The sequence below is a fragment of the Marmota monax genome, unplaced genomic scaffold, assembly GCF_021218885.2.
Source record: "Marmota monax isolate L192 unplaced genomic scaffold, Marmota_monax_Labrador192_F-V1.1 WCK01_AAM20220418_F8-fsc00011, whole genome shotgun sequence".
In the NCBI taxonomy this organism is placed as follows: Eukaryota; Metazoa; Chordata; class Mammalia; order Rodentia; family Sciuridae; genus Marmota; species Marmota monax.
The window spans coordinates 22,399,601-22,412,809 of NW_026693082.1; the positions used below are offsets into that span (position 1 = coordinate 22,399,601).

Sequence of the window (13,209 nt, forward strand, 5' to 3'; positions counted from 1 at the left end):
AGATCAGCCTGAACTAATATTGGCAAGAATATTGAACCAGTGACAAATCAATCAATTGGATTATATTTACCGCCTATTTTCAAATATGTTAATTCTTTGCTTATTTGAGTTTACTCTTAGGAAGAGGATGCACAAACTTGGATTTCACAGGTATGTGTGAATTACAAAAGCCTGTTATTTCTTAAGTAAAGGACTCAGCTTTTGGGTACTTTCAGACACTGTTCTTAATAAGGCATAAAGTCTGGGTCCAGAGATATTCAATTTTTATGCCACAACTGCAAAACAATTAATTCATAAATTCAGTATTAACTGTAGCCTGTTTCTTCTCAAAGTCTAAATCATATACATCATAAACTCTCTTATTAGGTTTAGTAAGAATACGGGATTATTTGGGCAAACCAATATTATGCTAGAGCTGGCACATTTCAATAATGCTTTACCAATTTTTTAATAAATCTGAAAATAGTAAAATGTATTTAACGCTGAAAATCTGATGCACACAATTTGATTTTATTTTTGGTAATTTCGAAGACATTTGGCATTTGAGTAATTATTCATGCATTATAAATGTGCAGAGAGAAGAGTTACTAGAGATTGACAGATAAAGTCAGTTTGAATCTGGCTGTATCTGTGATTATGATGTAATGAATATCCATATTTGCATACATTAATCTTATTGAGTATAAATATGAGAACTGTTATAAGAATTGGTAATTGGAGTGTAGCTGCTCATGAGCACAGCAGGGAACACATTGATTTGAATGGGATTAGATGGAGAAAAAGATAATTAAATTAAGATAAAATTTACATACACTAACTACATTAGGCATACAAAATACTGGATTGAATATTGTATACACCCCTGTAACTAATATATTGTTCAAGACAGAACATTCCCAAAGCGGGGATGCGTGGGAAAGCTCTTTTGAATTTCTGACTTTCCCATAATGCTCAGCTCCCTATGAGGACTCCTTGGCTGCAGGGTTTGGGGGCAGGCACCATTGCTTGAGACTTTCATTTGCTGGTCATTGCTCCCTTGTTCTGCAGATCCCACCACACAGTTTTTGCCAGAATGGAGGCGATTTCTTTCATTGTCCCAGACAGAGGGCATTTCCACGTTTTCCTTGTTGGCTTACCAAGTTCAAATGGTTCTTTCTCACAATGGACACACACAGCGCTCAGACCCCTCTACATCTGCTAGGAGCTCTCAGGAAACCTTTGCCAATATCTTCTTCGCCCAATCCTGAGCAGAGAACAAGGCATGTGCTTTGCTTTTAGGGATGGAAACCTTGAGGCAAAGTGGTTTCCTGGACAATGACTTTGACACCAACACAAATTATATGATGCAGTCTGTCTTATGGGTTTGAGGAATTTCTCTCTCCCTGTAGCAGGAGGAGAACGTGGTGGAGCTGGGGAGGCACTTACCTTGTGTTTTAAAGCTTCTCAATGTTCTCATCCTACTTGAGAGTCTAGTTCATGGTTCAGACACAAGGAAGTGAAGATGAGAGCAAGACAGTGAATGCACTAGGGAGAGACACTGGCAGATTTGACACGAGACACCGTGGATCTTGATGTTTTGGGACACAGGAGCAAGAGGAGAGAGCAAAGGGCCAAAGGTGACCAAAACATTGTCACAACAGCAATACTTCCTACTTCTTACAGTTTTGCCTTCACACTTCTTGCAGTTTTAGCTTCAGCAACTTAGGAGTTTGATTTAAATATAGGTCAACATTTTAAATTCAACCCTTTTTAGCATTCAAAGGATAGTGATGAAAAGTTTGAATAAAGACATTAAATGTTCTGCGAACCCCCCTTCCACTCTCCAAAGGTTGCTCTTTAATGTCTCATAGTGGCTTGGTAGAAATAGCCACGTTTATTTACTATGGGAATTATATATTTAGAGGTTTATGAAATTATGCCAAAGGATTTTCCATGTTTCAGCAATGGGAGGCTCAGTCCAGGGTGTTCAACTTGGTGAGTGGAACTGTGGGGTTGGCTTCACCCTGCCCCACCTCTGCAGACAGAGTCAGGAGACAAGGGTGACCGGAAATGGCCCCACTCTCCAGCTGTTCTCATTGGCTGGCTGACAGCTCACCTCATCTCCTTAACATAATGACTATGCTGTGGGATTGGACAGTTGCGACATCTAATCTGCCTCAAAAGCTCTTTCTCGCTTTCAGGGAATTCCACTGTACCTCCTCAGTTCTGTGTAAGATCTAACCACAACTTAATTACTAGTCTTCTGGAGAGAGCCGGGGAGACAGTCTCCCACACCGTGACTCCATCCACTCAGCGATGAATGAACAATCCAGCTCTTTACAGCTGGTTCCCAAACAAGTGTCACAACCAAAGCATGAATAAATACTATGTGCATCACAACACAACCTGGGTTTGCCTCCCTGTTTTGCTCCTTTTGCAATAGTTAACACTCACCTAAGCCTGAGGAAAACTTTCTCTGGTGTCTTCTGACTCACGAGAGCATCCCCTTAATCCCCTGTAGATAAGCAAGGGTTCTATCTGGCTGTAATTATGGAAGAGGCATCATTAGGGTTGCTTGGCAGTGAAAATTGGTTTATTGCAAACAACCTTCTGTGGGGCAACTACCCTTATTTTGCTAAGTTGTGTGTCTTCTGGTTGATTGACTTGCTGTCTGAATTATACAAAAGATTTTCTCTCTATACCCGTGGGAGGACAGAGTCAGCAAAGCAACAGGGAAGGCTTGATTCTAGAAAGTGGATAAGGCACTCACTCTTAAGCTACAGGGGAACCATGTTCCATGGTTCTTCTGTCTAGAAACTTCTAATTAGAAAATTGGAGGCTCAGTGTCCTTTGCCCTGTTTCAGGTTTCCTGAAAAGCTTCAGCAGGACAAGGGAGAAGCTCTGGAAGTAGGGACCTGTGTCCTGCTACAGATGGGTGCCACTCAACTCAGGAAAGGATGTAAGCCATTACCTACTGGTTGTCATATCACAATGGTCCAAATCATTAAGTTGAACAATTTGGATCAGCAGTTATGTTCACGGGACCATGAAGGTAAGCAAACAGTGAAGCTATCTGTGTAAGGGGTAGGCAGCCATTGCCATTTATTAAATAACTATTATGGACTAGTCACTGTGTCAAAGTATTTTTTTTGTGTGTGTGTGTGTGTACACAAAAATAAATACTGCTAGTTTAACACTGTCTTCGAAGATGAGAAGCCAAGCTTCTGAGAGGTTAAGTTCATGAATACTATGACTTGTAAGTAACAGGGGTGAGATTTGAAGCTTGACAGCCAACATACCATCCATGTCCCATCCATGACCCAGTGTAGCTAAAATTTTTAATGGGAAATTTCTGAAACTTTAAATTGTTAGCAATATCTTTTAAAATTTTTGTTTAAAATTCCATTTCAGGTCAATAATTAATTGCATGTGTAGTCAAGAATTATTTCCTTTAAAAAAATTTTTAGTTGTAGATGGACACAATACCTTTATTTTATTTATTTATGTGGTCCTGAGGATGGAACCCAGTGCTCCACACATGTGAGACAAGCACTCTGCCATTGAGCCACAACCCCAGCCCAGATTATTTCTGCCATGATCAAAATCATTAAGTCATTGCTCAACCTGCAAATCTGTGCATATGTGGAGGTAAACCTGGACCAAGGAAGTAGAAATGTAGTCAGGATTCCATACCAGTTTTGGGGGATGCGCTTTGAAGACATTTTGCAATATTGGTTCCTAGGCTTTGTTCGTTTTATCAGAAACCAAGAGATAACGTGGAACATGATTTCAGATGTGTGAATTCAGGTCAGAGTGCTGCAATGCTGTAGTTCAAAGATTCTCAACCAATCACATAGTGGGGTATGTGGTCACTGAACTGAGAGTTGACCCTCTCAGTCCTCAGGAGACTGGGTGGTTTTCTGGCCATAAGTAGCTTCTCCCTTTAGTTTAATCTGTGTTGCAGGTGTGTGTGTGTGTGTGTGTGTGTGTGTGTGTGTGTGTGTGTGATGGAGTTAAAATAGTTGGGAAACACTACTGTGCTTATGTTTCTTATGTAATACAGACTGCCCCAACTTCCCATAAAGCTTTCCTTTTTTATTTTTCATGAATGGGATCTACATCTTCCCATGAATCCTGTACTGTAGCTTTTCTGCTTTTCTGCTGATCTGATAATAGGATATCCTTTCCCTGGATTTTCCCACCTTATTCATGAATCTTTTCATTAAAGACAAAACTACCACCCTCCATTCATTTATCCATTCCAGTTCTCTTCCTGTCCTCCAATTTCACAGAGCAATCTTGTACTATTTTGGTTTTGATTCATCCAATCATGATTTGTTTGGAAAAATCCCTCTGGACAGGTCATGGGGCCTACTAGGGTGTCCAATTTGTCTCAGGGGGTTTGGCACTTGAATTCCTGCCTCCTGAGCAAGTCAGGATAGTTGGTCACCCTAGGCTTAGCACAGCAGGATTGTCACAAGCAGAATGACTCTTCTTCCTATAGGTAGAAGTGTGGGGATGGTAAGGGGGAAGGTTTCACATAAAATTACCTCAGTGTTTTTATTAGATAAAAATAATGGGAGGTGAGTGGCTGGTGAAAGAACTGTGTCACTCAAAGAATCTTGTTTCCTTCTTAGCATATTCTTTGAAAACAAGTTGACAACAACTTTCCCTAGGTGCATTCAAGCTGCAACTGAATGAAATCTGTCATTTCTCAAAGAATGCAAATTAATAGAAATAACTACAAAAAATTAAGTAGTTATGTATTTATTTTTCAAAAATAAAAAGCAAGTTTCAATGTTATAATCTACTAAATTGAGGCATCTTGATCACTTGGGGCACCTGCTCTTCTTTAACAGCAATTTGCCCTCAATCGTCTACTATCTTCCTGTTCCCTATCTGCTACATCCTAAATAACATACCTAGCTTAAGCAATGGTTACTGTTCAAAAGTGGGGAAATATGGTTATTATAGAGGGAGAAAGCACCCAAATCTGAATTAGTCAGGGTTGTCCAGACAAAGAAAACCAATAGGGTATTATCCATCCATCCATCCATCCATCCATTTACCTACCTACCAACAGATGGATTGATCAACCGATTGACTGATATATAAATATATAGATCTATGAAGGAATCATTATGGGAATTGGCTTGTGCAATTATAAAGGCTGAGACATCACACAGTAAGCTGTCTGCAAGCTGGAGAATCAGGAGGCTGATATATAATTCAGTCTGAGACCAAAGGCTGAGAAGCTGGGGGCTGCTGGTCTAGTCCTTAGAGTCCAAAGACCTGAGGACCTGGAGCTTTGATGTCTAGCAGAAGATGAATATCGCAGATCCAGAAGAGTAGAATTTGAACTGTGGCCTAGAGAACAAACACTGCCAGGCTATAAGGGGAAGAGAGGACACAGGGAGAGTGAAACTCAGCAGGTGACCTTGGGCAAGTGCTTAACATTTCTTGTCTCTGTGCCTCCATCTGCCAAGAGAATTGGGGGGCTGTATGAGTTTGAAGTTCTCATGCATTCTAAAATTCTAGCCCTTTTTGCGGAAGTATAAGAGAAGACAATTATAGAAATACTATCAATAAATGTTTGAAAGTTTTGGCATGTCAAACCAAGGAATTAGCCAGGAGTCTTTGCAAAAAAAAAAAAAAAAATATATATATATATAATGACCAGGATAGAACAAACCCTATAAGACCAAAGAGACTAGAAAGCCTTTAAAAGTCTGCAGCAAAAGAAGTCTTACTCCTCACATCGTATGTCAACTTCTACTGCATACATACCTTTATAATGTGCAAAATATCATCACACAGACTTACAGACTGAGAAGCCCTTGAACATACTATTGCTGCTTTTGATCTTGACACAATCTCGAGAGACAGAATTCAGAGTTTCTACTGTTCTCATGTTACAGATAGGTGAACTGGTTTTCCAAGTAAGATCACAATTAAGGTCACAGAGCCAAGCCTTGGACTCTGCGTCTATGGATTTCTGTAACTTCTAAACAGAATAGAGGTCAGTGAGATCTTATCACTGAGCAGCCATGTCAGAAGTAGGAACCCTGGAGAGGAGGTGTCAAGGACCCACATAATACACCATGCCCTCACCAGCTTGGAGCAGAGGCCTACAGTTGTGGACTTCATGGTTGGCCTCTAAAAGGGTCTTACCAAAGAGATTTATTATAGATTTGGAGGTAGCCTCTCCAGTCTGGGTGCTGACTATCTGCTGGGGCAAGGTTCTAATCAGGTCTCTTTCTAAATGTTTCAGTGCCAGACTTTGGTGTTCTGGAAGGCTGTGGGATGGAGGTGATCAAGGTGTCTTTAAGGACTCACACTTCCCTGCTGTGTGATGTTGTAAGGCTGGTTGATATTGTATCATTTGTTTTTACTGCTGTTTAGAGTTTTTGTCCCATACACATTATTCCAAAAATAGATTGTACTATATTTTAGGCCATTTGAATTTAATCAACAAGCATCTTCTCACTGACATGTCTGTAGTTTTATTGTTTCTGGCCAGGACAAGGATGCCTGAAGACAGTTTTCTGAAGACCAATTTCTCTGATCTTTTTGATGTTAAACCAAGGGACTCTGCTCCCAGATGGTAATTTATAACTTTAATGAGATGTTCTTGACCACTTTGTGGTTACAAGGGAACACATAGAACCTCAGAGAAGCAATCGTTCCTAGTAGTCAAGGTGGAGTCATACTATTCCCTCTAACCTCGCTAGGATCCTAATAGGATTCAGAATGGTCACATATTCTGTGCTGTCTCAGGATTACCCAACATGACATAATCATTTCATAACTTGGTAGGACTGGTGGCAGGATTAAATCTTCCATACTATGGCCCATTTCCGATTATTTGACCTGTTGAAACTCCAAGGACATTGTAGGCTCTCCTTCTTGTGTCCCAACAGGACTAAGATCAAAAGCATGTATGTTATTTTTTCCTAGAGTGTTTGTTTAGCAATGCCTTATATTGAGATGCTGCTGTCTAAAGAACAAGAGGAGGTTCAGGAACACTAACAACTGTTACTCATAGTTGTATATCCCATGCTCTCTGTCCTCCCCATTGTGAAAGCCATGCCACCTATCCCTGGGCAATAAGAGCCCGTTCTTTCTAACTTCTTGTGGGTGCTCACCCAAGCTTTGGGCTCAGATTTAAACATGCCCAGGGGACACTGCCTTTTTAGGTACATGCCATAATTAGGAAAAGAGTATCACTTTTTGGATTCTGGAGCTCACCCCATTTGGTGGTGAGTTTGGGGAGCATTGACAGTGCTCATTGTTCATTCATTGATCATTCATTCATTCATTCACACTTCCATCCAGTCTTCCCTCACATAGTTATTGAGTGCCCAGTGTGTGCCATGTGCTAAGCTGGGTACTAGGCATTCAGTGGTGAAGGCATGGTCTCAAGGAGGGGCTTCTGTCTCAATATAGAAGCTCAAGGAATTCCAGGGTGTTAGTTACTGCTAAGAGTCTGTAGGGGTTCAAGGGGCCCCATTAAGTTTGAAAAACTCTGGACCTTCATTGGCCTCCAATGAAGAGCCAGGTCCTCAAAGGCCACTGTCAGTGCTCTCTAGATGAGTACTACGCACGAGGAGGGGCCAAGGGTGGGGCCCTCTGAAGGCTGTGTCATCCTGGGCTCCAGCCACAGAGGTTTCATCACAGAGGGAAGCTGAGCTCTGAGCACGTTGCTAGGCTGTGGCTATTTATTTTTATAAACAAGCCTTGAGCTTAATATAGAAATCTGATTTTGCTTTTTCTTTCTTCTTTCCAGCATCATCTGGCTGTCTGGCACCATCAAAGAACTGCATTTCTGACCCAACAGGAGCTCGTGGCTAGATGGGGGCAGGAAGAAAGTTGGGGAAGAGACCTGTCAGCTGGGCTGCCTCACGGGGAGGGGGAAGCACGTGGCTATACCACTAGCATCCTGTTCAGCTTCAGCATGAGTGTCATCTGTGACACCTACATGGTCCTTGCTTGAAACAGGAGGAGGAAAAAAAGCAGCTCTGGTGCTAGCATCTCTTCTGATGAGCCCACACCAGAATACAACAGAAGAGAAGGCAAGGCCACACCAAAGAGGACCCAAGTCAGGTGCCATAAGCAGGTGACGTCTCAACTCTCTGTCCTTTGGAGGAAGCTATTTTAATAGAGCCACTTTACTGCAGCTATTTTGACATGTGGATATTTTGATTTGTCCCCAAAACTTAGCCAATAAATGTTCAGCTTTTAAAAAACTGATTTAGTAACATGGATATTTAAAAAACCCATCTGTGAGTTTCACCCATCCCTGATCTTTCACCCATTGTCAAACCCCATGTCCAGGCATCAAGGGTGTATGGTTTGCAGATACATGAAAGAAAGGGTTGTAGAGGCTCAAAGTGGAGAACCATCAGAAGCCAGGCAATGCTCAAGAATAAAGCGTCAGGAACAGGTGATGTCAGAACTGGGAGTGAGTTGGGGCTACACGAGGGTTGGGAGGCCCCTAAAGTCAAAAGAATGGGTCAAATTCACAGGCAAGCCAAGAGCTAGATACAGAATGAGGCAGAAAACCAGTCTCTCTCTTTCTCTCTCTCTCTCTCACACACACACACACACAAATACATTGAGTGTGCATTTGTTCTCACCTGTGTATCAAAATGGCTGTGTCAGAACAACTACATAGAAATGAAGGACTAGAGAATAGTCCACCTGGGATTCAGGAGATCTCAGGTTAGCTCTTCCATGGGCCGTGTCTGACTCATGAATGTCTGTACATTTCACTTCAGGGCCTGGCTGAGCCTCAGTTTCCCTATATAAAATGCAGATGATTATGTCTGCCCTTCCTCTTTCCACACCTTTTCATGAGGGATGAGGCAGCAGCTCGTAAACTGCTCTGGGCCACCAGGAGAAAGGTGTTGCGTAAATAGTGGGTTAGTATGGATGAGTCTTCTGTGAGTCAAGGATTTCAGAGTTGGGCAAGTGTAGCCCTCTCGGGCTGATGACTAATGTGGTCACCATGATGCCTTTGGCTGGAACATATGGTGTGGGTAATGACTCTGTTCCTGCCACGGCAGAGAACTCTGTCTTCTTCATGCAAGTGCTGTAAATTGAGGCGCTTGCACTAGGGGTTTAGATTTGAAGAGTGAAAAGGAACCTGACATTTCAGCCTGTATTCTGGAGTAGTTTCACTGTACAAAGAACAGTGGCAATGCGTTTGTGCCCAATCATCAGCGCCCCTTGGCCAGTGAAGAATTTCTTCCAAATTCTGCCATTTGTCAAAATTGCTAAAGTCCCCTAGAGGCAGTTTCAGAGTAATGAAAGGTAGAGAGAGGAGTCCAGTCCTTTCTGTTCTGGCCCTTCACAAGGGGAGAGCTTTTGCATCCCAAGATGAAGTCTTGCTGATTCAGACAGGGTGTCATTTTGGGATTCATGGAAGGAGACAATAGGGCTGGGGCCTCAGCTTCTAGAAGCCCATCCTAAGGCCACCACACCAGCTCAGAGCAGAGGTGAAGGACACACATATCTCCGCAGCTGACTGACCCACCCCCACTTCCAGCTTCCACTCATCCCTATTTTAAGAGCCAAAGTGCCACCTCCTCTGGTACAGTTAATCTTTGTTCCTGCCACTGATCCATTTCTCTTTGTTGTTTCTCACCATGTACCAGCCTCCAGATTTCGTGTGGATTCCTTTCCCAGGCATCGTGTTTGGTTCCCTCCTCGCATTGACTTCCAAGTGCCAAGAACAACTCTGTTCCGCAGGAGGATAGTATTTGGCTTAAAAAGGACCAAGGGAGCAGTGGCTTCTCTGCATTAGAGTTCTTTGGGATAACGTGGGAATTTATTCTGGGAATTGTTCAGCATCTCCCTCAGGCCGCTCCCCCACCTACTACGTGTTCCTGTCCCAGAGTCATTGTATTTAACTGGATGGTGATAAGAGCTTTTCTTGCTGAGCCCATGTAGAAGAGCTTAGCACCCCTCCCCCAATCATCACTCTCCAAGGGCCTCCGCTGGGCCCACGTGAATATTGCAATGGGCACTGTTACCATCATTACGGTCTTGAGCACCCCCCAGGGTCAGATTGTGCGATAAACCTTGAATTCTAGGGGAGAACAGATGATTTTTTTTTTCAACCTGTGGGCACTGTGGTCGCTCTAGTCACTGACAAGCACGGTTGGGTAGAGCTCCAGCCAATGCTTGCTTCTCTGTGGACATCACATGGGGCTTATTGACACATATTAAGCACAGAGCTGGTGCCCCCACGATCCCTATTAATTTGGGGAAGAGGTTGTGTCATCCCACCTGCCACCATGTGTAGTGATTTAGGAATCTGCAGTGTGACATAGAGCAAACAGAGAAGAGGGGAGAGGGGCCAGCACACCCTCAGGCAGCAAGCCCAGTTCTGTTGTCCCAGGAGGACTTCCTATCTGCCTCTAGGAGTGGCCTTGTCCCAGACTTGGTCTGTTGGAAATACTGCAAACAAAGGCCTAGTTTCCTCTAGCCCAGAGGACATTGTATGCTCCCAGGACAGAATGGAGAGGAGAAGGGAGGCTTTAAGATGCCTAAGGCCAATGTAATTAGGGCAAGGCTGAGCTGGATAAGGCTTTGCAGGAAGCATCCCTTATATGTGAAGGTGCCTCTGGGTACATGAATTGGCTTCTTTGAATCTTTCTACAACTCTTTGAGGTAAATAGAGCAGCTGTTGTTATTCTAGTTTTATCAAGGGGGGAGCTAAGTCCCAGAAAGTTGAGTTGATTTTCTTAGGGTCAACTATGGGGGGGTGGACAGAGACAAGAAACCTCAAATTCCTAACATCTCTCCCAGTTTTTCCATTAGCCCATGTGGCTCATCAGTGGGGCTTAAGCAAAACAGCTAAAGCAAGTCCCACTCTTCCAGCTGAGCACAAGTCTGGAGCTGGCATGGACTTACAGTGGAGGAGCCGGGCACTGGGAGGCTGCAGGGGCTGTTTCCATGTGCTGGTGTGATAAGGCAGGGCTGTGTGGCTCCGTAAGTTTGGAGCCACCGGGGCTCACCATTTATAAGGCCATGGTGAGAGAAGTGCAGAGCCCAAAGGCAGATGCTATGTGCACAGACATGCCTAGGCATGCAGGCAAGGAGCTGTTATGGTCACTATGGCTGTCATGGATAGATGGAGCTGATCCCCTTGCAAGTCATCTGCAGCTTCATGTGTGCATGGTAGCTTCTTACACTTCTGCACCTCAGCTGTAGCTCTTGGGCCACAGGAAGAAACCCCAGTTAAAGATTCCTGGAGCAATTGCTAACCAGTGAAGGTTGGAGCTTGTGGAAAAAGGTCTCAGCTTCTTCAGGCCAACAGGACCCTTGAGGTGTATTCACCAGTGTCTTTAAGAGGGTCTCCCTTGGGAGTGAGCCTCAATTGCTCTCAGCAGGATTCTGCTTTATTGTCTTTCTTCTTTCTAGCTTCCCGAATCCCTCACTGTTTCCAGGGATCATATCCCCAAGAAACACATGCTTCTAGATCACCATTTTAGGAACCAAAACCAAGACAGTGATCCCATTGCTACCTCCCCAAGCACCTCTTGGGTGGTAGGCTTTCAAAACAGCCAGGTTCCTGCTAAGATTGGCATGTGTGCCTTTCCTTGTTGGGCATTGTCCCTTTATGGCCATTGTCCAGGAAGACTGTGGATTGGTAGAAATAATTATAGAGTCCTTCGGGATGCAGGAATCTACCTCCTGTAAATCCAGGAAGTCCCCTGTAGCAGGGCGCATGGATAAGGAATGGTGAATGGGACTCAGTGTCTTTCTAAACGGTTGAAGCAAGCTTGGTGTTTTCATGCTGTGCACCACCTGGGCTCCTGAGCCCCTGCAACTCCTTGTCACCTTTCAGTCGGAGGAGCTGTGCCTTTGAGAACTCTTGCATGGGGCATGCCTGGACTGACTCGTTCTCTAAATTTCTCTTGGTGCCACAGTAGGACAAAGAGCACAGGAAGGTGGAGGTCAGAAGTTCCCGGGGTGGGACCAGGCTCCTGGATGCTGCATTCTCATCTGTTCTCCTGGGTCCCAGAAGGCTGCCAATTGGACTGGCAACGAGCAGACACATGAAAGCAAACGTGCGCTTCTAACATTTCATAACCTACCTCCCACAAACCAGAAGGCACTCTTCCCCTCGCCTTCTCCCCTGCCTTGTTCTTGACATTTTTAACGTGGTGCTGCGTATACAGCCGGCTTTGCATTTCAGACACCTCCCACTTGAGCTGGCTCCTGGTCCCTGTAGGCCTGAGAATCCCAGTTATGTGCCCTACCCGGAGAATCTCTCAGCTCCCCTTCTGGCCGGGCCACACTTCTTCTGGGCAGGATTGGGGGAAGCTGATGCTGGGCTGAAGAGGTTTTACCGTGTGTACTGGTGAGAAGCAGGCACCATCTTTGTGTTCCAGCTCCCTGGCTCTGCAGTGAGGTGAGGGAAACCCTAGCAGGAGCCCAGCCTCCATTCCTGGGCTTCTTGTGGGGCCTTCACAAAACTCAGTGCATCGTTGGTTTTTCTGCTTCAAACAGAAAACGCGATGATGTCTCTTTTCAGGGTTCTTCCTTGTTTGTGGCCCAGGCCTGAGCTGCTGGTCCAGCTCCCTCATCTCAGAGAGTCTGGTGTGATATAGAGAGGAACACAGGCTGGGCCAGTTCTGTCCCTTCCTTTCCTTCCCCATACCTCATGGTGGAGTCTGGGTGAATGATGGGGAAGCAAATCTCTGCAGGGCCCAAAAGCAGAGGCCAAGCAATACCCGAGGCTATGTTTTTGCAGGGGAGGATAAAGTCAGCAGCAAGAAGGGGAAAGGGAGGGAAAGTTAGCAAAGGAAGAGAGGAAAAAAGGACACAAAAAGGATAGTTAGACAAGGAAATGGCTGACTGACTCCTAAGACTCTTTGAGAAGCACTGATGCCATTTGTCACCCATCCCTGTTTCAAAATGGGGTTAGGAGCTGCCGAATGCATGCATTTGCGCAGAGAAGACACAGAGCTCAGCTTGTAGAACTGTCTTGCCTCTCATGCCTCCCCAGACTAGAAACAAGTAAAACCCTACTTACTCAACAAAAGGGCCTTTTAGCCTTTTTAAAATGCTTTATTTAAACACACACACACACACACACACACACACACACACACGATGGTGTCTTTTCTTTCCTCCTGTTCACTCCAAGATATAAATACACAGAACCCCCAAGGGCAATTTTAGGACGCAGGTTTAGAAGATTCTGAAGGGCAGACAAAT

At 44.3% G+C, this 13,209-nt stretch overlaps 1 protein-coding gene across 1 annotated transcript in view; it reads left to right on the forward strand.

The window, feature by feature from the left end:
• The window catches only part of LOC124099022 (uncharacterized), a 67,050-nt gene extending 58,864 nt beyond the window's left edge, over window positions 1–8,186 (forward strand). The window contains exons 2-4 of the mRNA XM_058582596.1: window positions 2,844–3,031; window positions 6,251–6,336; window positions 7,766–8,186. Of these exons, the coding sequence (XP_058438579.1) occupies window positions 2,844–3,031; window positions 6,251–6,336; window positions 7,766–7,972 (481 nt within the window). The 3' untranslated portion in view covers window positions 7,973–8,186. The remainder of the gene's footprint in view (window positions 1–2,843; window positions 3,032–6,250; window positions 6,337–7,765) is intronic.
• Window positions 8,187–13,209: the final 5,023 nt, after the last annotated feature.